The sequence below is a fragment of the Anoplophora glabripennis genome, unplaced genomic scaffold (genome assembly GCF_000390285.2).
Source record: "Anoplophora glabripennis isolate ALB-LARVAE unplaced genomic scaffold, Agla_2.0 scaffold1099, whole genome shotgun sequence".
NCBI classification, from domain to species: domain Eukaryota; kingdom Metazoa; phylum Arthropoda; class Insecta; order Coleoptera; family Cerambycidae; genus Anoplophora; species Anoplophora glabripennis.
Genome location: NW_019417966.1, coordinates 85,241 through 111,250, shown reverse-complemented (window position 1 = coordinate 111,250; position 26,010 = coordinate 85,241). Strand labels below are relative to the sequence as shown.

At 31.6% G+C, this 26,010-nt stretch overlaps 1 protein-coding gene across 2 annotated transcripts; it reads left to right on the top strand.

Moving 5' to 3' along the window:
• On the top strand, positions 1–22,123 carry LOC108915068 (V-type proton ATPase subunit H). 2 transcript variants are annotated; one of them, XM_018721020.1, is made up of 9 exons: positions 1–180; positions 517–598; positions 656–845; positions 948–1,166; positions 10,025–10,135; positions 13,260–13,619; positions 17,688–17,822; positions 17,920–18,119; positions 21,574–22,123. In XM_018721020.1, exons 1-9 carry the CDS (start codon positions 105–107, stop codon positions 21,779–21,781), a joined length of 1,581 nt encoding a protein of 526 aa, XP_018576536.1. In that variant the 5' UTR covers positions 1–104; the 3' UTR covers positions 21,782–22,123. The 2 variants fall into 2 exon arrangements, with proteins under 2 accessions (XP_018576536.1, XP_018576537.1); XM_018721021.1 differs by lacking the exon at positions 10,025–10,135 and having other exon boundaries at positions 2–180.
• The last annotated feature ends 3,887 nt before the right edge of the window (positions 22,124–26,010 follow it).

The following is a 26,010-nucleotide window of genomic DNA, read 5'->3' as shown; positions in this document are numbered from 1 at the left end:
TCAATAATCACAAGACTTTTGGTCAGCTGTGTAGGGCTGCAAGTAAAGTGAATTTGTGTAAATTTATTAATTACTAGTGTTCTTGTGCGTGTCTTTTGTCCAAAATGGCATCGAACCTCGCTGCGGGGGCAGACCCTAAAATTAAAGAAATAATCACATCCCTAGACGATGATAAAATTGGTAAATTATGTTTTTAAATTGATCGACCTACCCACTTACGGCCGTTTGTAACTTTACAAATTTCAGCTTCCTGATTAATTTTGTATTAGTTTATTTGAAATAAAATATTGTTTTATGCCTCCTTTAATTGAGCACAATTAAAATTTAACGATTTATTCAAAAGATAGGCGTGTTTTATATTCACGTGACTCGATCAAGAACGCAATACCAGTGACCACAAAAATTTGACGTAGTCCAAGTATTTTTGGAAGATCCAAAAGTTCCAAAAAAATTGTTACAAATTTTCACGGTAATATTGTAATTAAGATTTATCTATTAATATGGCTGGGATTTCAGATATGTTGGCAGCTACCAGTGTCCTACAGCAAAGGGCTACAGACATAAGAAGTCAGAAGGTTAACTGGCAACCATATTTACAGTAAGTTTAGCTTTGTTCTATTTTTGTAACAGCTAAAACTTTGTTTCAATTTTTTAGGTCCCAAATGATATCTCAGGAGGACTACAGCTTTATATCTGCGTTTGATGTGCCCGATAGTGCAAAGCGAGAAGCTTTACTGAAAAGGGACCGCAATCAGTGCGCACAAACATTCTTAAATTTGCTGGGACATGTTTCAAAAGACCAAACATTGCAGTATATCTTGGTTCTTGTTGATGATATGCTACAGGTTAGTTTAAATAGGTGACAGTAGTCAGAGAGTCGAAGTGACACAAGTTGTTTTCGTAAAGAATAATTTTAAAAATCGTTTTAAACAAAACCAATTTTGTAGGAGGATCGCTCTCGTGTAGAAATTTTCCACGAGTATGCAAATAAAAAGAAGGAGTCTGTTTGGGGTCCATTTTTGAACCTGCTGAACCGTCAGGATGGTTTCATCACTAACATGACTTCCAGAATTATTGCTAAAATCGCCTGTTGGTCTCATACTCCTATGGAACGTTCGGATTTGCACTTTTATCTTACCTGGTTGAAAGATCAGCTGAAGACACAGGTATTTATTGATAAGTTTTTGATGATGTATATTTTTTGTATATTTTTTTTGCTAGTTTTTATTTTCAGTACTGGTGATAGAAATGCTGTAACAAGCACATTGACTATTTTTATAAATTTAAATATATTATGTTAGGTATTTCTGTCACCTTATCAAATAAAAAGTATTTATAATACATTTTTTTCTAAATATAAATCTGCAGTCAATTTTATTTGGACATTATGTTTTAAACGAAACCAGTTTTTTAATAATTAATGATGTACACAAATATATTTATATTTTTTTATTTAAAATCTAATTTACTTAAAATAATAATTATTTGTTGTTTTATTTTTTATTTTTTTATGTCAGTTTAAAAATTATACTGCAGTTTTTATACTTTTAGTTATGCAAGTTCTCTTTTTAGTTGATCTTACATCTATGTCAAATACTTTTTATTTGAACTGTTTTTTTTTATTTTTTTAAATAATGCACTAATGCATGAAGGCTTCCCAGCTTCTCTTTAGCTTTTTGGCTTTTGTCCAAGTTGTGTGAAAATATTTTTGAATTGAACTTGGAGTAAATGTAACAACTTTTTTTTGTGTTAACTGGAACAAGAACACGACATTCCTCACTAACACGACTAAACACACTACTCGTTAATATTCTGTTTTATGTTATGTCTTCTTTTTTTTCCCCTTCCCGTTTACTGATTTTTTTTTAAACTTGTTCACAAAATGACTGTTATTAAGAGGGATTGAAGAAAAATGTATTGAAGTCACTAAGCGAATCATGTGAGAGGGCAATTACTTAAAAAACTACATGTATTACAAAGACAGCGATAATTCGGTGCACTGCAGCTAGCGTAAAAATTGAAAGATTTTCAATGATGGTGACATCTGGTATCTGGTTGACATATTTGTATTCAACGAATTTTTGCCTTTAATGAACAAAAATTTCTAGCCCAAGTGTTATTTATATACACTAATGCAAAAAATTAGAGGGTCAAAAGAATTTCCGAAATTTTTCCGTGATTTTTGACAGACTGTATTTAGGTGAAAAATGGTCGTATCGGGAATAAAAAAAAGCAGTTTGAGGCTCTAAGATCCTAGTTTTTAGATCTTTCGGTCGAAATTGTTTATGAGCTATGGTTATCATGCAATTCTAATAGCGTGAGAAAAAAATTTTGCAAATTTTCTTTTTTTTCTGAGCACGGGTAGGAAAATTTTTTTTCAGCAGAGCTATTGCATGAACCAGATAGCTTGTTTGTTCAGCTTCAATTTATTTATTTTTTTTTAATTTCGATACAACTATTTTTCATCGAAATATCAGACATTTAATGGAAAAGGGGTCAAAAGAATTTCCGAAATTTTTCCGTGATTTTTGACAGACTGTATTTAGGTGAAAAATGGTCGTATTCGGGAATAAAAAAAAGCAGTTTGAGGCTCTAAGATCCTAGTTTTTAGATCTTTCGGTCGAAATTGTTTATGAGCTATGGTTATCATGCAATTCTAGCACTGGAAAATTTTTTTTCAGCAGAGCTATTGCATGAACCAGATAGCTTGTTTATTCAGCTTCAATTTATTTATTTATTTTTAATTTCGATACAACTATTTTTCATCGAAATATCAGACATTTAATGGAAAAGGATCCTTTTGTCTTCAATCATCGATATCTCGGCAACAAATGGTCGTACAGATAATTGAAGGGCAGTTTCGAAAACTGGAATAAAATTCCTAAAACATGCTGCCGCAACTTTTCGGAAAAAAAATTTATTTTTTTACACGAATTTTAATAAACAGGAAAAAAAACGTTTAAATTGATGAAAACAAAAGAAGGAAACGGGTAGTTTTGAAAAAAACTTTTAAAATTAATTAGAAATTTGTCTTAAAAAACGATATGAATCGAGGTGAGGTCGAAATTTGGTTTGGGTCATCATTTGGGGTATGGGAAATTTATTCCAGTCCTTCAATTCTCTAACCATTTGTCGCCGAGATATCGATGATTGAAGACAAAACGGTCCATTTCCATTAAAAGTCCGATATTTCGATGAAAAATGATCGTATCAAAATTAAAAAAAAAGAGGAAATTGAAGCTGAATAAACAAGGTATTTGGTCCATACAATGGCTTTGCTGAAAAAATTTTTTCCAAGAGTGTAAAATTTTTTTGTCACGCTATTTCCTAGAATTGCACGATACCCGTAGCTCCTAAAAAATTTCTACTAAAAGATCTAAAAACTGGAATCTTAGATCTTCAAATAGCTTTTTTTTTAATTCCCGATACGACCATTTTTCACCTAAATACAGCTTTACTTTTTAAAAATTTGTACACGCGTCATTAATATTCTTTGAGCTAAAATGATCCAATGAACGCCTTTGAAGTTGTGATTGAAAAAACAACCTATAAATTTATTGTTTATTATCTACTTAATGCTAATCAATTAAGAAAAGTTGTAACAAACGTTAAACATCATATGAAGTGAATGTTGTTAAATTGAGATTCCTTTTAAGCAGAATGGAATATGTCTCTCTGTCTTTTTGTATAATTTTTTAAAATGGATAATTGAGATACACTCGTGCAAAGTGTTACGCTTTAAACAAATGAATTACTCTCCTGTTACATGTTTTATTGGAATTATGATGCACCGTAGTAATGCAGAACTTTGTATTTCGGTAATTCGAGGTAATGCGAAGTAGTGCCACTTAATTCAGTTATACTGTGGGGTAATGCCATGTATTTTGTGGCAATTTGTACGCATATTTTGAGAAGTGGTTACCCTCTCACATTCGTGTTGTTGCTACATTTTAATTGCGTCTATTTAAACCCATTTAACCTAATGGATAAAGTTTATTATTTCCTGTAAAAAAACTGTGATGACAATTGCAGAAAAATTCATCCCTCTGAGATTTATTTTGTCATTTTGGTAACTTAATTTGTTAATTGGTTATTCTTCCTGCAATAAATTTTTCGAGGCACCAAAGAACCGTTAACTTTTAACGTATTTAAATTTTTTATTCAGAATATCCATGCAGTATTTGTATAATCTTCCTGAAGCTTCTATTTCTGTTTCATGATATTTGAATGACTTTATTGGCAAATTTTATAAGTTTGACATTAACTTGAATAGTAAAGACGTAGGTATGAATATTGATACTCCCAAATATTATTAATGCCTGACTAAGAGAGGGGGGTGACTGGGCAGTATTGAGTGGTGTTACATTGTCCATAGGAGAACAAGTACAAATTGGCTTGTTCTGCCAGCCCAAATATACCTCCAAAAAAAGAAAAACGTAGTTGCATCGACATCATTCATGGCGCCAACTCCATTTTGTTTGGAATGTCTCTCGCGGACGCAACTAAGGTTGCCCAAGAGGTAAAGAATGATGTCGGCGTTGGTCCAAAACATTGTCTCGAACTGCTGTGGTAACGTTTTGTGTTGTGCTTCTCTTCTAACACTAACGATTTTTGTTGTCCCGTGTCCCGATATTGTGAGATTTAGTTAGATACATAACACGTAGGTTGTTGAGATGTTTTTCTTAATACAATGTAGTAAAGTGTATTAATCTCTAATGAGTATTAATCTTACCGAAATGCACATCTCCCGTTTTCTCAAGTTGTGTAATTTAGTGTGATTATTGGGCAACGAATCGACGTTGCAACATTTTTTAGATATTTAAGGATGTCTCAAAATTTTCTGAAGGCTGTGCCTTGACAGAATTATATTTTTGTTTATTTTAATTAAAATTATCATAAAATTCTATACGGGATGTTTCAAAATAACATACTATAAATATTCCACGACCCCTACATAATAGATAAAATAACATTAAATTAGTGATGTAAAATAGCATGCTATTTAGTTTTAGGTGATATATATCAAAATATATATCATTATATATATCAGATGAATTTTGTTAAAAAAAAACTATACTCAAATTAGTTTTTTTATATTGCTAATGCCTTGCTGATTAATTTGACACCAAATACATGTCATATATATGAACTTTTAGAAAAGTTATCAAGTGATCTTTATTTTTTTTCATATTTAGATTGGAATTTTTTTTTTTTTTTTTATCATATTTACATTAAGACACTTTATAGTAAAAGTAATAATCTATTTGAAATAGGTTGTTGTTTTAATTAATAAATTCATTATAATTATGATGGTAATGACTTCTAATTTTTGTTGCGTACTTAATATGATACAATGCCTGTTTATAAGCAAGTACGCTGTTTATTAGCAATTTAGTTTTATCAACCCACAAATAAAAAATGGGAAATTTCTAGAACAAGAAAATTTAGTCTTTGTATATCACAATAGGTACTTAAAAAAAATTAAAGATAGAAATTGAAATAAAAATTATCAAAAACTTATGATAATAAAGAAACTGCTTTAAAGTAGTACTTAAAAATCTGAAATTTTAGGGGTGTACTATAGACGGGGAGACCTAAGAGCGCACGTAATTTCAAGTCACCCCTTCCACCCTAGGGGGTGAGGAGGGAGTGAGGGGTGTTTTTTTTAGATGTACCCTATTCATTTTGCGATTTTCGGATTCTACGCGTAAAACTACCCCCGGAAACGCGTTCTTGCGGGTACGTTTAAAAGACCACCCCTCACCCCCTCTGCACCTACTAGGGTGGAAAGGGTGAGTTGAAATCACGTTCACTCTTAGGTCTCCCCACTTATAGTACACCCCTAAAATTTCAGATTTCTATATTTATTTTTGACGGAGATGTGCCCAAGAACGATGGTCATCGAAAAAACGACAAAGTCCATACGAGGGTGGTGGTTTGGTTTTTGTGTGAATTCGGCAAGAACGCGCTTTCGGGGGTAGTTTTACGCGTAGAATCCGAAACTCGCAAAATGAATAGGGTACATCTAAAAAAAAACACCCCTCACCCCCTAGGGTGGAAGGGGTGACTTGAAATTACGTGCGCTCTTAGATCTTCCCATCTATAGTACACCCCTAAAATTTCAGATTTTTATATTAATTTTTGACGGAGATATGCCAGGTACTCAAGAGCTACTACAGTCCAACCCAAGCCTACCACACCACAAGTTTTTAGTTTTAAAATGTAAGGTTAAGTTTAAAATTTGGCTTTATTGATGAAATGGCGGGAAAATTGATATATATCAGCTATTAACATATATATAATAGCTGATATGTATCAAAAATTGATATATATCAATTTGTTATATATTTTCACTCGCATCACTACATTAAATTATTATTATTTTAAATATATTTCTCCAAAAGCAATAAGAATATCTTATTGAAATTTGAAAAATGTTTTGAGAGGCATTAAATACTCCAGTTCGATTGGACAGCATAATTTATACAGGATGTTATGCTGCAAACCGGAATAATTTGTCGCAACTTTTTTTGAGGTTAGGTTTTGGAGTCCTTACCTTATTCGATTTTCTTATGTCCTATGTAATGTGATGTTTTCCAACTTCTTAACTATACCATAACATAAAACCAGGTTCTATGACACTTGTTTTTTCTATTTTGTCATTTTGATTATTTAAGTCCTAGAAACAATCAAAATATGCGTTGTGTATGTATTAAGTGTAAAATTTGAAATCCAATGCCAAACATAATAATATTTAGAATATTTTAGTCTGTCTCAGTCGCAACTTGTGCAAGTCAGCTTCACATTTGCATCTACACATAGCTAGACATTTTGATATACGCTTGCGCAATGTCGATTTTATATGTTCCATACCACAGCCAAGCTTTTCTTGATTATTAAGAAAGAAAATAATTAAACTAAGTTTAAGTTAGATCAGGGTTTTCCTTGTAAAAACGTATGAAAAATATCTAAATCATTAATCATTTTACTTCTAGCCGTCGTCGCATAAGAATTGTACAGGTGCGCTTGAAAATGCTACCTATACTTAGACGTTAGTCAGCTTTGCTGCATTTTTATGAGCAATTCTTTCAGTGTTTCCAGATTCATCTAAACTAACAAACAAATAATATTTGAACTCATAATAAAAATATTGCATAAAATGAGACCTTATTTAAGTTTCTAGTTATCAAAATTTTCATATAATATAGATTTAATCGGTATTTTGATTTTAATCATCTAATTTCTGAAAAATCTTTCAATTAGGCAATAAATCATTGCCTTCAATTTATCTAACTCTATTTTTCGCGTCGAAATTATGCACGGTGCTCCTGAGCGAGTTTAAATGAAATTTTCGAGTCACTCCAAAATAATAGTATATCCTGTTTCTATAATACTTGAACATCATTTTAATCCCTGAACCAAAATATTTGGCGTAGCGCTTTTTTTTTCCTATAAACTATAAAAATTTTACTTCAAAATCAAAAAGAGATTTGTAAGTTATTTTAACAAAGTGAAATCTATTAAGCCAGTATTGTATATTAAATGTTTTATTATTTTATATACACAAAATAAAAAGTAGTTATTATAATGGTACAAACATAATTTACAGCAAAATTAATAATTGATTCGTATGTAGAATTCAATCAATTGAATAAATGATTAAGTGTATTTTTACACGCAACTGATACATGACACGGTTATATATGAGAGGCATTGTAATCGCATAAAGCACGTAATAATTTCATAGAATATTCAGGATGAATGTTTGATATTTTGTGTCGATTCCATATTTTTGAAAAATCTGAGTGTGCGGATTTTGTAGCTTGTTTGCTGTAATAAGCTAATAATTTGTTTTTTCCAAACAAAAATCTTTTATCATGAGAAAAAACTTCATTTACTTACAGTAAATGCTGGCAAAACATTGCTTAAAAATGTTGACATTTTGGTCAGTTTCAAACGTTTAAATTGTGCTAAGTTTTTCTACTGTTTCAGAAAGTTGAATATACATAGTTGTTAACAGCTGTTTTTCATTGGAACTTGATGAAAAGTTTGTAAGTCATATTGAAGAATTCAGGAAAAGTTATATGAACTTTGATATAGCTGTAACCCCCAAAGTCCATGCATTTTTTTGGCTTAATAGTTTTCACTTTGTTAAAATAACTCTTTTTGATTTTTGAAGTAAAATTTTTATAGTTGAAAAATATCAAATTTCTTATTTTGCCATCGGAAAAAAAGCGCCACACCAAATATTTTGGTTCAGGGCTTAAAATGATGTTCAAGCATTGTAGAAACAGGATATCTTATTATTTTGGAGTGACTCGAAAATTTCATTTAAACTCGCTCAGAAGCACAGTGTATGGAGAGTGACTCGTTGCTAGCTCTTGGACTAGTAAGGAGGATGAAGCGTACGGGGATAGAAAATCTATAGGCGTATCAGTTTAGAAGGCAACAAGAAATAGAAAATATGGAAAAAAGATAATAAAACATGACATCTATAATTTTTAGAGGTCTTATCAAGAAAACTTCAAAAATATGTTAGCAACATTTTGTTTTTAAATTTTAAGTGTTTTCTATAAAATGATGCCATCACACAGGTTAGGGCGGTTATGACCAACAGACTGTTTGCTACAACTGGCACTGATCCATTTTAATTATTACTATGTTTTAAAATTTCTCGGTAATATTTTTTTTATTTATAAATTTATTATAGCGATAGAATTAGCCACGTGACGTTTCTAGCGACGGTTAAATCAAGTACTACGCACGTCGTCCGTTTCCACCCACTAAAAAAAGTATTTTCCGTGCAAGTGCAATAGACAGAGATAGAAGGCAGGTCGACTTTCAGTGTAACTCAATCTATAGATGATTATAGATCCTATCGATGTGCGTAAAGAGGGGCACATCATTTAATACAAGACAAATAATATTGAACAACTATAAAAATCATTTTATAAATATTTTATACGCCTTATAGTAATAATGTTTTGATATTATGTCTGAGTCACTCTCCATAACCGCGAAGTACAGCGACTTCTAGTGGAGGATGTAGAATATTTTTAAATAGAATCCTTTCAACAGACATTTAGCGATTTTTCAAAATTTTCGCTTTGTGAAGTCATACACATAAATAAAATAAGAAAAGTATTACTGATTAAAATTAACTCATTCCTTCAACAAAATTATTTAAAAAATGTATATATCTTCAAGAAATGAACATGAACAAACAAAAAAAGTAAAGTGGTTCCTGTAGACAAAAGTTGAAGAAAAATATGTTTTTATTTTCTAATATCCCTTGAATCTATGGTACGTTATTCTGAAATACCCCGTGTAATAATACTTTTCGTAATGCCTTAAATATTTCTAAAAAATACAAGCAGGATAACATCGATTAAATATCTTTCATTCGAGAAATATCCGAATATTTTGTGTCATTTTCTGTGAAAATATAATGTCTGCCCTGCCTGTAACAACAACTTCCTATGAACTAACATCTTCCAAGTGATGCTTAGGTTGTGGTAAAAGATATCACATACATTCCAGTCATGTATACTTCTGTGATAACTTTTAGGATATCAGATTTTTTACAGTTACATGTGGATCTTGAGCTGTTTTTGTGATTGAATTTTAATTTGTATACATAAACGGCATTTTTAAATTTGCTACATGATACTATATTTATACAACCAGAAACTTATTACAAGTTTTCGTTGCTCATAGTGTGGAGATTTATGAAATAAAATCTATTGAAAACAGCTTAAGATTCCGTCTTGTAGAATATCTGCTATCTTTTAAGTTTTTCGTGACAATTTAAAGCCAAGTCTTTCACCCAAGAATTTCAGATTATAACCTGAAACCAGAGCAACTGATTGGTTGAATCTAAAAATTGTGGCGGGTTTTCTAATTCAGCCAGTCGACTGCTCTGATTCCAAATTATAATCTAAAGGTCGTGGATGAAAGCACTTAGCTTTGATCAGCTAGTAGATTACCTGGACGTTAGCATTACAAAGACTTATGTAAATTCTAGTACGATGCTTTAGCTGTTTCTCAAGCAGCAACAGACACACTGAGGGGCGAGGCAACTGAACATTACACGGAATCCTCATTCGATCAGCAACTATCGTCACAAGACATATCGGTATACATTTATATACACTCTACTATTTTGTGCCATCCTTTAGATTAGGTGTCATTTGTTGTTACATTCACACCATCACACTATACACACTCCTTATTGAAACGTCAGTGGTTGTGCATACTCTGTGCACAAACTTTCAACTTTGAAATGTCATCAGCTCCATTTGATTTTTTATCTTTCTTTTACTTCTTCTTCCTCTTCTCGAGGAAGGAAGCCATATCTTTAAACTTTTCCATTGCTTTATCTTCATGAATTTTTAACTGCTCTAAGTAACCAGCATTGTTATCTCACATTAATTTAAATTATCAGTTTCCTTGTGCAGTTGTCATTTGAGGAGGGGAATAAGAACTAATTAAATAGTGTGTTTAGAGCTACCAAATTAAAGTCAGACTCTTTTCATATCATTTTTATTAAATATATTCAAAGTTGAGGGTGATACAACACAGAGAAGAATACTTAATGCTGAAAATTGGATACTGTGGGCGATCAAAATTGAAAAAACATTTAAATGCTTTGCTACTTTTTTAATATTGCATAACTGCATGCCAGAATAGAATTTATATTTTACATAATCTGCATGTTAGGTGTGCATTTTATTAGTAACAAATCAGTCAAAATAGATTTTCTCAGGTGAGTGGTTTCATTCTTCATGTTCATGTCTGTATGTATATGAAATTTTCAAGATTATTTCTTATGTAACAATAACAAATCGGTATAGGTTGTAAACAGTAAGTTGTGAAAAAACTTTTGCATCTGATTCTTTTTGTCAAAATAATAGAAAAACAGGAGTAATGATTTTTCGTACGATTCTTAAGGGCTTTACGCTCTTTTAAAGATTGTATGTGAAGCAGTTGTTGACTCGATTGTCAAGAACTATTAAAGATATAACCTTCAGCTTTGGTACAGGGCAGTTTATTTTTGTATACCTATGTACAACCAAAATTTGATCATAAACTAACCATTCATTGATTGTCAACAAAAAATATTTAACGTTGTGGAGAATCTTATACAGTTTTCTAGTAATTAATCTATAAAACATAAATTTAGTATAAATTTCTTATAAACAAGTAAAAATATTAGGGTTTAACCCAAAACTAGAGTTGAATATTAAGGTGAAGTTATGGCTACGTTTTAAGAGAGGAAAATTCCACTTATACCGGGTGTTTTTTGTCCAAAAACGTAATTTTATCTTGGTGACACCAAAAGACTTTGATATTTAAGTAATTTTTATTAAGGATAACGAAAAAAATGTTAAAACAAAATAAACACGTTTATCTCTTCTGATAAATGTTTACCAACTACACACGACATTGGTAAAAATTGATTTTATCCACAAGTGTGTGATAAAAGCTCTATTGCATGCATCTAATCTAGCCATGCAATGTCATTTGTGAGGATTAATGAAACAAATGAACACAGCTGTCACATAACAAATGATCGAACCTAATTGATGTTTCTCATTTGTTTTGTTTGCGAGGAAATTTTGCTTCTATGTTGTTGAAATGGAACAATTTACTTTGGAAGAGTATGCAGACATGCATCTTATTTATGGTGAAGTAAGATGCAAAGCTAGAGAAGCTGAGCTGAGCTTTCCAAATCGCCGATGTCCTTGCTGAACTACATTTTCGTTAATACGTCGTCACTTAGGAGAAAAGGCAACTTTAAACCAGATGTAGGAAGTTGACATCCACGAAATGCACGGACAATGGCCATTGAAGTTTTGCATCAAACTATAGAACTACCTACCACAAGCCGTTTTGAACAATTATTATAAATTTATTATATTTGAGTTATCCTTAATAAAAATTACTTAAATATCCAAGTCTTGGGGTCAATGTAATAACATTACGTTTTTGGACAGGGTAGTGAAGAATGTAGTTTAGCCATGTTGTCTTTTGTTGTTTTTGCAGTGTACAACATGAACCATGATTTTGCCAAATAATAGAAAAAGTAATGGAAAACAAAAATATTATAAAATATTGAAAATAATAAATAAGTAACCATATAAACACCAATAGCTTGAAATTTGTCAGTTGACAGCCATTTTTTGACAGATACCGTCTTGTCACGTTTATCGGCAGAAATGTACAAATACTTCTGATACTACAGTTGGGGTAGAAATAATCAGAGGGATTCTGATCTTTCCTCTCCCTAATCTTTAACTCGGGGTAACAAAACATTTTACATAAATTTCATTTATTTGATTGAAAGATAGTCAACAAATAGATTCAATGTTTCCGTAACTATATACTTCTAATTGTTGAGGAATTAAGACACAATAATTGGATTTTATCTACTGGACTCGAGTTTTACTTGTAGTGTGCATTATAAGAAAAAAAACATTTGAATCTGTAAAAGAATATTTTCTCTACATATATTTTTTTGATAGTTGAAACCTTTCAAATCTTCTAGTTTAGATGCCACTGGTTGGTTTTTATTTTAATTTTAGATGTTACTAAAAGAGACGTACACTGTACCCTGTTTCAAATTCGAGGTCTGTATCTTCAACAGTTTTTGAGTTAATAATCAAAAACTGTTTCATTTCAAATTTTTTAAAGATCATAGAAATCGTTTTACAAAAAAATGCATCCCTTGTTGTTTTTCTGTTTTTATTTCAAAGTTACTGTTGCGCTCTGTATAATAACTTTTTTTTTGTTGAAATCAAATCATTATGAAGATTTATTTTTGTGTTTTAATGTTTTTTCAGTTTCTTCACATTGGAATAAAAAATTGAATATTTCATATACAACAAATTTAGATAAAATACAAGGTGATCTGATCAATGTAATTTTTTATTTATACTCGTAAAATTGGAATAAACCTTTAATCGTACAGTAAATTTCAATACATTTGTTTATGAAAAAATTAAAAACATTTTTACCATTTGCAGGCCTTATAATAAATAAAACTTTCTGAAAGAAGTAAGAATAACTATGTAATAGAATTATTTTTTTATTGTAATTTATTAGGCAGTTAATGTTTTATTTAAAAAACTTAGATATTTAAATTCCAAGTTATAAAATGACAGCAACATTAGACGATCACTTTGTATAACTGTGACTGTTACTAAGTGTACGTTATTGGTCATCACTGTGTAGGTCCTAACCAGAATGAATTTATTTAGAACAATGAGTACATCCAGTCGGTCGCCCGCTGCTTACAAATGATGCTTCGTATCGACGAATACCGTTTTGCGTTCGTCTCCGTGGACGGTATATCCACCCTCCTTTCCGTCCTGTCGGGACGAGTCAACTTCCAGGTCCAGTACCAGCTCATCTTCTGCCTGTGGGTGTTGACTTTCAACCCTCTGCTGGCCGAAAAGATGAACAAGTTCAATGTCATACCGATTTTGGCCGACATCTTAAGCGACTCTGTCAAAGAGAAGGTCACCAGGATCATCTTGGCTGTGTTTAGGAACTTGATTGAAAAGCCTGATGATCAACAGGTGGCAAAGGAGCATTGTATTGCCATGGTGCAATGTAAGGTAAATTCAATTGTGCGTATACAGGGTGCTCCAAAACTCCACGATTCATGAGACGAAATAAAATGATTTAACTGAACTTTAAAACGCTTTATGCAGTTTGAATGGAATTTTATATCTAGTACTTTTCGCTGCATCACCACGGTCCGGACCGAGTTGTTCCCCTACTATGGCGTTATAAAATGGCAGCCACAGTGAACCTTTAAAATTTTTTTTAATGGGGTACATGTATTTTCGTCCTAGCTCGTTATTATTAAAATACAAATTTCAAAAATATAGGCATGTGTGGAATAGGTGGGATGGGAGGGGTACACAGCAGACATGACTACAAAGTCACTAAGTGTGCTGCTAAGCTTTAAGATACCTCCACCAATCACTACGCTTATTTGTGGATATCGCAGTGAATCATAAATACCTAAAAGCTTAAAGACGGCAGACGCTAAGCTCGTGCATATACAGGCTGTTACAAATTTGCTTCTCACTACAGGGATCTTGAAAACGGTAAGAGGTACGAAGTAGCTTAAATGGGTGCAAAGTTGTGTATTCAATGAATCAACGTTATGCCTAAAAATTCAAGGCTAACACGATTAGTTATCGAAATATTTGAAAAAAAAACGAAATTTTGGAAATCCATTTTTGTTTCATTTCAGTCTTGTTTGAGGTGATTTTGAAAAAAGAAGAACACTTTCTCACGGCCACTTTTTGCCCTATATCGAATGGCACAATCAATTTTTATATGTAACGTTTCATCTCTCCAGGACCAGCATCAACTTCAAGTTTTTAAATACGACCCTGGAAATTTGATTACATTTTTTGCAAGCTTTCATGACCCCCAATACTGTACTGCCTCAGCTCGAACCAGATTCAAACATTTTGTATCGAGAAATTCATCTGAAGGGTATTCGTTCCTTTATCTAAATTTTTTATTTAGATTTCTTTGTTTATTGAATTATCGTACACTGTAAGTGTCGTTAAACCCTGTGAAATCCATCTAGTTATTTAAACTATTACCACCACGCGTTACAATAAAACATTTGTTATTATTAATTATTACCATCACTTGGTCATACATAACTCAATAAGTTGTTGTGTCAAAATTAAAACATTACAATTTTAATTTTATTATAAAAAATTAATTCTTAAAAATGCATATGAATAACCAAAACGCCAATTGAATAGCATTCTTTAAAAAATTTCAGTAAATGTTCAAAAACATTTTCGTTTTGGCAAATGTTGAAAATGAAGATCAGCGTAATATTATCGGAATTTATTATATCTCTAACCGCAACTGTGAATAAGCATGTCAGATGTATTTGTATGAATATCCTGAAGAAAATAGATCAGAATTTGTTTGAATTTTGAGCACTCGAGAAGCCTAGAAATAACTATGGACCTGGAAATAAAACTAATAATGTTTTATTTTAATGCGTGGTGGTAATAGTTTAAATAACTAGATGGATTTCACAGGGTCTAACGACACTTACAGTATACGGTAATTCAATAAACAAAGAAATCTAAATAAAAAAATTAGATAAATTTGGAACGAATACACTGAAGATGAATTTTTCGAGACAAAACGTTTGAATCTGGTTCGGGCTGAGGCAGTACAGTATTGGGGGTCATGAAAGCTTGCAAAAAATGTAATAAAATTTCCAAGGTCATATGTAAAAAAAATGAAGTTGATGATGGTCCTGGAGAGATGAAACGTTACATATAAAAATTGATTATGCCGTTCAATAGAGTGCAAAAAGTGGCCATGAGAAAGTGTTCTCTTTTCAATATCACCTCAAACAAGGCTCAAATGAAACAAAAACGGATTTCCAAGATTTCGTTTTTTTTCAAATATTTCGAAAACTAATCGTGTTAGCTTTGATTTTTAGAGGCATAATGTCGGTTCCCTGATTACACAACTTTGACCCCATTTAAGCTAGTTTGTATCTCTTAACAGTTTTCGAGAATGTTAGTGAGAAGCCAATTTGTAACAGCCTGTAGGTGCAGTAAAAAGGTTAAGAAAATACTCCCAGCCGTCCCTCCCTTTGTAAATGGGGAGGGGAGTAACTTTGAAATCTTACATAGGAACCTCCAATTTTTACTGCAGATTCGGATTCTACGGCTAAAGTGTGTAAGATTTATCTGAAACATTTGTTTCAGTTCATGATAGCTGATGCTGTAATTGATAAAATTCCTTTTTTCTCCATTTCTTCTACTGAGAACCTATGTATACGATATATGTGTAATTAGATGTTACCTCATTAATTACAGATGTTAATGCAAGAAATAAGTCTTCTACTTGCACATCAATCAAGGAAAATTGCAGTCTTACATATGCTTGAAAGGAAATTGAATTATTTTTTTTGATTTTAAAGACAACATTAGAATATCATTCTAAGTACTTAGAGTACCTACATATTCTAATTTCAATGTTCCTATATACAGTTACAATTTTTTGATTTACCCAACACCTGAAGATATAATAAAAATGATGAAACTGACAAAGTGTAATAGTGTTTTTTTTGTTATACTTCCTAAATTAATCCAAATAAAAAAAATGGAAAAAGAAATATCTGGAGCTCACCAATTGAATATTCAAAAATATATCTAGGTATTCTTGTTTTGTTTAATTTTTGGTATAACATTAAGCTTCCATTTTTGTTGTTCGATTCTTTTTCCCTTATCCGTTATAAAAAAATAAATGCAAACACTATAATGCGAAGCTTTAGTTTTTGTTCGACTTTTTTTCCATATTCCTTGCAAAAAAATACATGCGAACACTATAACTGCTGTTTAAACAAAACATCTAGGCGTCTAACCAAATACACAGCTTAAAATTTTAAACAAACGTGTGTGCAATTATTTAACCGATTAAATTCTAACTTCAAACTTTAAAATTTGAAGAACTTCAAACTCTAGAATTGGTAATATTAGTGTATAATGAAATAGAAATTATTAGAAGTAGTAATTTGTACCTTGTATTATTTAAATAATAATATTAGCACAATTATGAAAGATTATATTAAATGTAATTTGGAAAAAATCAAAATTTTTGCGCAACTTTGGGTCCCTATAATGACTGAATGAATCAACTTTGAATAGAAGCAAGTAGTCAAATTATTTTAAGGGGGTATTCTCGTCTAGAGGCCTAAATTTGAGCGGTTTTTCCGAGTAGGATAAAAAAAATGAAGAACCTTTTTACTATTAATTTTTTTATAACCAATTTATTGATATTTTCAAAATACTAAAAATAAATTACAAAAACAAAAAAATCGAAAATTAAGAACAAAACAGGCGATTGAAGTGGAGGCTAAGAAAAAAGGTGGGTCCTGCTCGACATCTTTCTAGCCCTTGTAGTGGTTTGAAACAAACAAATAAGAAAATTCTTGATCAGTAAAGACGTCACTATGGTCTGGACCTCACAAACAAAAAATACAAAATGGCGACGATTTAAAAAAAAAGTTTTTTGCCCGTTTTTTGAGTTTTCCGAATTAAAAATTTTTTTTTTCAAAATCTAAGGTCCCAACTATAAATGGATATACAAAGAAGATTTTCACCAAATTTTAAGTAAATCGATGGAGTAGAGCTTGAGATATCTTGTAGACTAGGTCGAAGAAAGTAGTTTCGAGAAAAACGAGTGTAAAATTTGAGATAAAGTTTCGGACAGCGTAACTTAGATAACGGTACTTAATACTCACCTTTGGTTAATTGCCGATCCCTGATCCATACATTGGACCTTCTTCTACTTCATACATGACATTTTCTGCACTTCTTTCAGCTAAACCAAACCAACAAAATACGTAACATTGACCTTGAACGTCTACCATCTATTGTTCGATCAACTCGGGCTGACACGACCGTTATAAAAGTTGCTATAACTCCGAAAATAAATCGAATTTTTAAAAATACGCTTAAAGACATATTATTGAAGGTCTAAATTTTAAAAATATACAAAAAAATCGATTTTTTTTCAAATTTCTAGACCAGAATGCCCCCTTAACTCCAAGAATCTGTAGGAGTTTCTAACAGCGGAGGAAGAGTATGGTAATTGTTCATTTATGAATTTTTCATGTTTTTAAGGTATTGAAGCAGCTAGCAATATTGGAACAGCGCAAATTTGATGACGAAGATGTGACGGGTGACGTAGAGTTCCTCACAGAGAAATTACAGAGCTCTGTGCAGGATCTTAGTTCCTTTGATGAATACGCAACAGAGGTAGGTGTAATTCTCTCGCCTGCATGACTTAGTGCATATGCATTTAAGTGTTAAGATGGAATTGGTTTAATTTAAGTGATTATTTTTTTTCTTTCAGGTGAAATCTGGTCGTTTGGAATGGTCCCCCGTGCATAAGAGCAAATTCTGGAGGGAAAACGCCCAAAGGCTCAACGAGAAGAACTACGAACTTCTCCGCATCCTTATCCATTTGTTGGAAACCAGCAAGGATCCCCTCGTACTTAGCGTCGCCAGTTTCGATATTGGCGAGTACGTTCGTCACTACCCCCGTGGAAAACAGTGAGTACACATGATATTAGCAAAACTGAGGTTTTTCTCTTAGTATATGCATTCACTTGTCACTGTTTGGTGTGGATTTTGGGCTGGAAGCATTATCAGACCATTCTTCTTCCAAAATGCGGCTGGTCGGGCAATAACGGTTAATGGTGTTCCCTAACGCTATGATATATCCAATTTTTTAAGTCTAAATTGCAAAATATGGATATAGAGGACATAGTTCAGTCAGTTGTCAAAATACCTTATTTTTTTTTTGGCAAAAAATAGTTCAGTAATTGGAAATATGTAAAAATTAGGAAAAATTCCGTAGAATTCAATGAACTACTTTACTCCACCTGAATTTTTCGGCTTCATTTTCAAAATGGCGTCCAAAGTTTGCTAAAAACAGTTTTTTTTCATTTATTAAAGAAACTAAACATTTTTGAAAAAAATGTTTAAACAAAAGTTGTAGGAATTTTTAATGCGGATCGAATAAGCCCAAACCGGTTTTGATCGATAAATAAATTAATTAGTTACTGCAAAAAAACCGTTAAATTTTGCAATTTTTTCAAAAAGCTGTATCTCTTTAAAAAATAAACATTCTTTTATGAAACTTGGTGAAAGGATAGCTCTTGGTGAGCAAAATAAAATGATTTTTTCAAAATTTAAAATTATTCAAGTTTTTGCAAAAATCGAGTTTTTCGAAAAAAAGCGTTTTTGTAAAATCGCCATAATTCATAGGCGCCACATCTTTAGAAACGGGGTTGGGTTTAAAATTTTCTTTAATAATTACACTATTATGTGCAATTATTGCGCGAGCCTCAAATTGATTTCACGATTCGCAAAAAACTATTGAAAAATCGTTTTTTTTTTTCGGGGCTATAAAACTGATTAACTTTTTGATTTCAATTTGTATACAAAATTTTTTTCGAAAAATCGCCACGACCTCATTTATTAATATTAAGGGCTGAAATTTACACATGCTGTAGTTGAATACTTGTACTTCAATATAAAAAATAGTCCGCATCGATTGGTCCCATTTTATTTATTTATAAAGCTTTTTTATCAGTAATGAATTTGTATTTACATAATGGTACGTGTCTTATTGACATAATAAAATAATAAAAGTAATGTCGGTTAGTGTAAGAAATAAAAAGGCGGAAAGTAGAAAAATTCTTGCAGTTATGCACAATGGTCATGGAAAATTTCGACAAAAGAGTTCATATATGCCAGCAAATGCTATTTCATACATAACCCCATACTGTATACATGATGTCCCATTTAATGCATTGCAATATCTTAGGGAAACACTTTCAAGAAAAACCGTTTAGACAAAAGTTGTAGAGTTCTGAGGAGGACATGCGGTGATGACCTTGACCTTGACACAAAGGTTAACCCTAGAGGTCATTTGGATTTTTAGATGTGGTATTTTCGACACCGGAAATGTATATTGCGAAAAATGTTACGTTCAGGTACGTTTATGTTTAGGGTCAAAGTAACCCTAAATGGTTATTTTAGGGTCGAGTAAGGTTCTGAAACGACCAAAACGATCTTGCTTTGACCGGCTGGGCCATAACGATCTTGCCTTAAATTGATAGGGTTGCAAACCGGGATCTCTTATTTATTAACTTGATTTGACCTTCAAAGAACCTTCAAGCTTGATCTCTAGGTCACAGTCAAGGTCATTGTCGAATGATCCCATCAAACCACAAAACCTTCAACCAGAATCCGTCATCGTAAGTGCTTTCCCCAAAAATATAAAATGTTATTCAAAACCTGATTTTTCCCTAAAATAACGCTTTAGGGTCACTTTGACCCATAACATAAAGACATACGTGAACATAAAATTTTCTGTTCTATCTATTTCTGGTGTCAGAAATACATCTATCATATCAAGATGACCTTCAAATTACCTCTACGGTTGACCTTTGTATCCCGATCAAGGTCACCGTCGGTTATCCCTCTCAGAACCTTACAAATTTTGTCAAAAAAGTTTCTCTTGAAAGTGCTTGCCTAAGAAGATATTGCAATGCGTTGTCAGGGTTTGTAGCGGCCTGGAAAATAAGAGTTCATTATTTTTCATAAAAAAACGGAATAGTCAGTATTCATGGAAGTCAGGGAATTTAACGTTTGCTACTGGAAATTTTGTGAAAGCAGGCCCTGGGTTCTTGAAAGAGAAAACTATTTCTGGTTTTGAAACCTTTATAAGAGGTTCTTTGGGTATAAAAAAGATTATGGAGTCCAGTCGAGAAAATATTTAATGCACAAACCAGGGGTTCTCAAACTTTTTTATATTACGACTTCTTTTACAGGCTGTAATTGTTTTGAGATTACAAAATGCATCAACGTTTATAATCGACGAAAACAAAAGACTGACTGAATAATGAACGATTGGATAAACGAATGAAAGTCACTCATTAAACTGGTGACCTGCGCATATCGTCTGTCTCGTGACGCCCCACACTGGGAAATATTGGACAAAATTCTCGCCGCTCGCCAATTTTCATTGTCTCATTTTTTTTTTTAATAGTCTAGTGGTGATCTGAATTTTCATATTCTGGTGAAGTTTTTGCAAAAAACCCTTTTTTTATAATAAAAAAAAAAAATTAAAAATATCTTTATTGTACAGAGATTCGATCAAAAATTTTGGCGATTGCGATGATGAACACTCAACAAAAATACATTTATACTTTTTATTAAAGAAAATAATTTTATGACAAATTCCTTAATCCTTAATTTAGTGAGTAACTTAGTTAATGTTGGTTTTGAGGTTAGGATTTTTAGATTCAAATTCATGGTTTGGGTATAACATGTTACGTAGGGTTCTATTGAATCTATTTCGTACTTTTGGCATGTAAAAAAACTTTTTCCAATGTAAATTTCGTTTAAGGCTTTTAGGTTAGAATTAATAATTTTGAGGTTAGGTTTTTGAAGGAACAACATCAGATATATCAAGGGCCATAATAATCAATTTTATTAATAGCAGATACTTTTTAACATTTTTTTCTACAACTGAACATCGAGTGTTTAAACATTTTTTCTTCGACATTGAGGTTGGGGTGCTCTCTAAGCATTAAAAAAAAGGGTTTTTCGAAAAAACCTCACCGGAATATGAAAATTCAGTTTACCACGAGATTATTAAAAAAAAAAATCAACGATGAAAATTGGCGAGTGGTGAGAATTTTGTCCAATATTTCCCACTGTGTGCCTTCAGGATAACGGTACGACGCCGTTAGGATATCGATGCGACGCCCCAGGGTGTCCCGACACACTGTTTTATTTGGCAACCCCTGGCATAAACATCAGTTAGTATGTACAAGTGACCTAGATTTTTTTTCAGGGAAAAGTCAGGGAATTCTATATACTTTTGAACCATGAACCCTGTATTTAAAATGGGACACCGTGTATTTAATGAATAAATAAAAAAATTACAATTTTTAATTAAAAATCTGTACACTGTTAAATCTTTTTTTTTTAGTGTCATTGAGCAATTGGGAGGCAAGCAACTAGTGATGCAGCTTCTGGCTCACGAGGACCCCAACGTGCGCTACGAGGCTCTTTTAGCAGTCCAAAAATTGATGGTGCACAACTGGGAGTACCTCGGCCGCCAGCTCGAGAAGGAACAAACTGGGACGGGGGAGAAAGGCTCGCAAAAAGGGGGCGCCACGGTAGCCGGGAAGGCCTAATCGTAACATAGTATTATTAACGTAAATATTATCGCTGTGGCCTGGCTGTATTCGCATAAGTATTCAATTTTTCAAATAAGTGATGTAGCAGAATGTAAGGTTGAGGCGGAAGGGAAAAAAAAATACAGTCGGCTTGTGCTGTAATGTATATAGTTGTATAGTATTACATTCCTAATAACTTCTATTTTGTCGTCGCTCGGCGGCAGGTTAAATTTGTTGTTGTAATAAAATTTGTGTTTTAAATACTATCCGTATTGTAAATATAAATAAATACTTCTCTTTTATTGGTTGTTATTAATGTGACACTGTAGTAGTGTTAATAATAAACGTTAGTTATTGTTATTTTTTTTTAATTGATTGCTTCGGTAAATTTGATGAAAGAGCGTTACTGTGAATGGAAAGGTATCGTTTTGGTGTGAAACTGTTTCAACGGGGAATATCCGAGTAGAAAAAAAACGTTTTTATCAATTTTTTCTTTCGTTCCTTAAAGTTTGTAGTTTTAAGAATATTGTGTGTAAATTTTGTATTGAAATTCCAATAACTGTGGAAGTTATGAGGAATTTACCAGAATTCATGGGGCTTCAAGGTAGAAAGAAACGTTAATCAACATTGCGAGATCAAAGATGCCAAACGTGACTCATGAAGAGAAGTTTCAGCGAAGGCAGTCACGGATCCTTGCAGAAAATGCTGCCAGTACTGTGAAGGGCCTACTCTATAGTCCAAATAAGGGCAAATTAACGATAAAGTAAAAAAAGTTTTTCTCAATATACAGGGTGTTTCAAAATGATGTGCAAATAGTTTAAGAAGGTATTTAGAAAGTAATTTTAGAAGGGGTACTAGTCGAGGAAATAAAGCATCCGGAAGAATTCAGTTTTTTAAAGTTACTAGAAAAAATTCATAACTCGGCTAATAATGCCTGGAATGGACTCAAAATCAGGATCCTGGGGGTTTTCGAGGTTGTTGACCCCGAATATGACCTTCAAATTGGTCTATCGTCGACCTGGATGATGAATGTCATCTCCGAAGCTTCTCTTGGTCGCTGATTCCTAATCTGGTGTTAACGAGAAGCCCCCCTGGACACCTGGTGCACCGGAACCTGGACATGGACGTCATCTCCGGAAGTTTTCCTGTAAAATTCGCGTATATGAGCCGAAAATCACATCAGGGGGTATTTTGGGGCGCTCGAAAACCCCCAGGACCCTGATTTGAATCCATTCCAGATTTATTAGCCGAGTTATGAATTTTTTCTAAGTGACTTTAAAAAATGCATTTTTCCTGATGCATTTTGCATTGCACAAATGCAATTTGGCCGAAAAACAATGCAAAGATATATTTTTTTCACATAATTTTAGAAATCAAATGCAAAAACCCCCCATCTTGATATGACTCGATCGAAAAATTTTGGAGGTTTAGTGCTTTATTTTCTCGACTATACTTCCAATACTTTTTTTTCAATTTGAGCTCCCCCGAGAAAATATTCGAATCTCAAAATGGCGGAAAAAATTAGGATTTATTTTTTTTTTCGCGAAAACGGTTGAACTTAGAAATTTGATTTTTGCTACACATTAAGGACGGGATTTTGTACAAAAAATATCGCCCAGCGTCAGTCACGAAACGGGACCCCGGCAGGTGCTGTTCTAGCGGCCAACGCTTCAAGTCTAATAATTTAAACTGCAGCCACATTCGCCCGATTTTTTAGGAACGGCTCCAATTTGTGTGCATACAATCTTATAAGGAAAGAGAGTAAATATTTTATTAATCAGTAATAGATTATCGAGGACAATAATATTTTTTTATTGAGTAGGCAATAATTTTTAGTTAATAAGCTTAAACAATCTTATAATTACTATTCCTTCATTATAAAAACAGAAATACGGTTTTTAAAATTACATGTAGTTTCTTCTTCAAAAGTGACCTTAAAACACGTATAACATGGAATAGTCAACAGTCTAATGTTTATATTTTCACATTAACAATCCGATAATGTAAATTAACTGCTATTTTCAGTAAAAAAAATATATACCTAACCTGAAATATTTTTTTACTTTGACGAGTCGTTTTAACTTAAAAACACTGCTTAATTACTAAAATATATAGAATCTTGCTACTAATTGCGTTTGGAGAATAATATGTATAGGCATAAAATATATATATAATATTACTGTATGTATTTAGTCCATTGAAATGAAGGCTGAACCTCCATTTTTTCCTCTGTCGATCAAACCTGGGCGCAAATATGTTTTCGACCCTCAGGAATCCGAATCCGCAAAAATTTTTGACCTAGGTGATCAGGCAAGGGGTCAAAAGGTCAAAAAACCCGTAAAAAATAAGGTTTTTCGCAAATATCTCGTAAACTACGGCAAGTAGCAAAAAAATAATTGCACCATCGTGTTCCCAGGGAAATTTTACATCGATTTTATGCTATTGCTTATTAAAATTAAATAAATTTATGTCATGTTTTGGACAATTACCAAGCAATATAATGCGATTTCAAATATAATTAGCCTGCAGTTATAGTGGATCTGAATTCAATTGCCAGATACACTATTTTTTTTGCTACTTACTTTAATTTTTAAATGGAAAACCAAAAATAATACTAATGAAGAACAGAAAAAAAACTTTTTTAGAACGAAATACTTATTGCAAAAATGAAATATAGTGCTCTGAAAAATCGACTTGTAAAGCTTATTCTACAAATACTAAAAAAGTCAAAATTTGTATAAACAATTGTTCCCAGAATGACAACTTTTTATTTCTAAATTTTGAAGACTTTTGAAGAATTGAATAATGAATAAAATAAGCCTAGTAGTCCGGGCGAATTAGGTTTTTTTTCAAAAATCGGGCCTAAATCTAATCTAAATAAATTTTAGTGTCATCTAGACACTTGAAGGAACACAGGAAAATTTGGAAAATAATTTTTAACTTGACTTTTGTTAAAGTTATTCAATTGTTAATGAACTAATTTTTCGTGGACTTAATCTTTCATAAAATTTGTTGTAAAAGTTTAAATAATGTATCTAAAAATTTTTTTCTTTCTCGAAGGTCTTTTTATATACATAATAAACAAGATTCCGTTGTAAAAGTTTATAACAGTTTTATCATTTGTTTATAATGATTTTTAAAGTTAACAAAAAATGAAAAATCCGGGAAATGTTATAAATTTTTTTTTTACCAAATGTTTGATTTTACTTGTTTTTCTATTAATATATTGCGTTTATTAACTTAGCTATAACAAATTTATAAACAAATGGACAAGTTTAATATTTTTGAAACATTTTTTTGCTATTTTATTGTCTTGGTAAAATAATGATTTTTAAAAACAAAAATTTTTCTTGAATAAATTTTTTAATTGTTTATAATCGTTTTTTTGATTTATTTGTCATTTAAATTATTTATTAAGAATTTTTTTTTAAATCATCATTTGCTATTATCAATATAATTACAAAAAAAAAATTATTCAAATTTTCATTGTTTATTTTATAACTCAAAAGTTCATTGTATTCCGTAAATATCTTCCAGGCTGCACAATTGGTTAAAATTTTGAGTTTCTGCTCTTACAAAAGTTAAGTGTTTAATTAAAAATAGACAAAATTGAAGAAAACAACAAGAAGAATATAAAATATTGACATTAGTTAGAAAAAAAGTACAGAAAATCCAGAAAATGTACCCTTAATCGTGTGATAATTTAAACAAATAAAAAAACATCGTAAACAAATGGAATAAAAAATATAAAAAAATTTTTATTGAGTAGTCCAGTAGTTACTCTATAAAATTGTCTTAAATAGTGGAATCCGTAACTTCAATAGTTTAAAAGTTTTAGTCATTTAAAGAATTAGATAATGCATTTTTTTATATACAAATGTTTATAAAAATATAACCATTGTAGATATGAAGCAGGTAAAAAAATTCATGTTATAGATCAATAAATTATCTAAAAGATCTACCTGAATGTCAAAGACCGTATCATCAATAATTTAGAAATTATAACAATTTATAAGTTTATCAAATAGGTGACCGTTTCAGCTTTGATGTGATAAAGTATTTAAAAATGCAATAAAAATTAGAAAAAAATGTTATTTACCACTTTGATGCACATAGCTGTATTTATAATTCGTTAAAGTTACGAAAAAAAAATAAAATGAAAATCAGAATTTGTTTATAACAAATTGTTTATAAAATAAACAATGAAAATTTGAATAAATTTTTTTTTTATAATTATATTGATAATA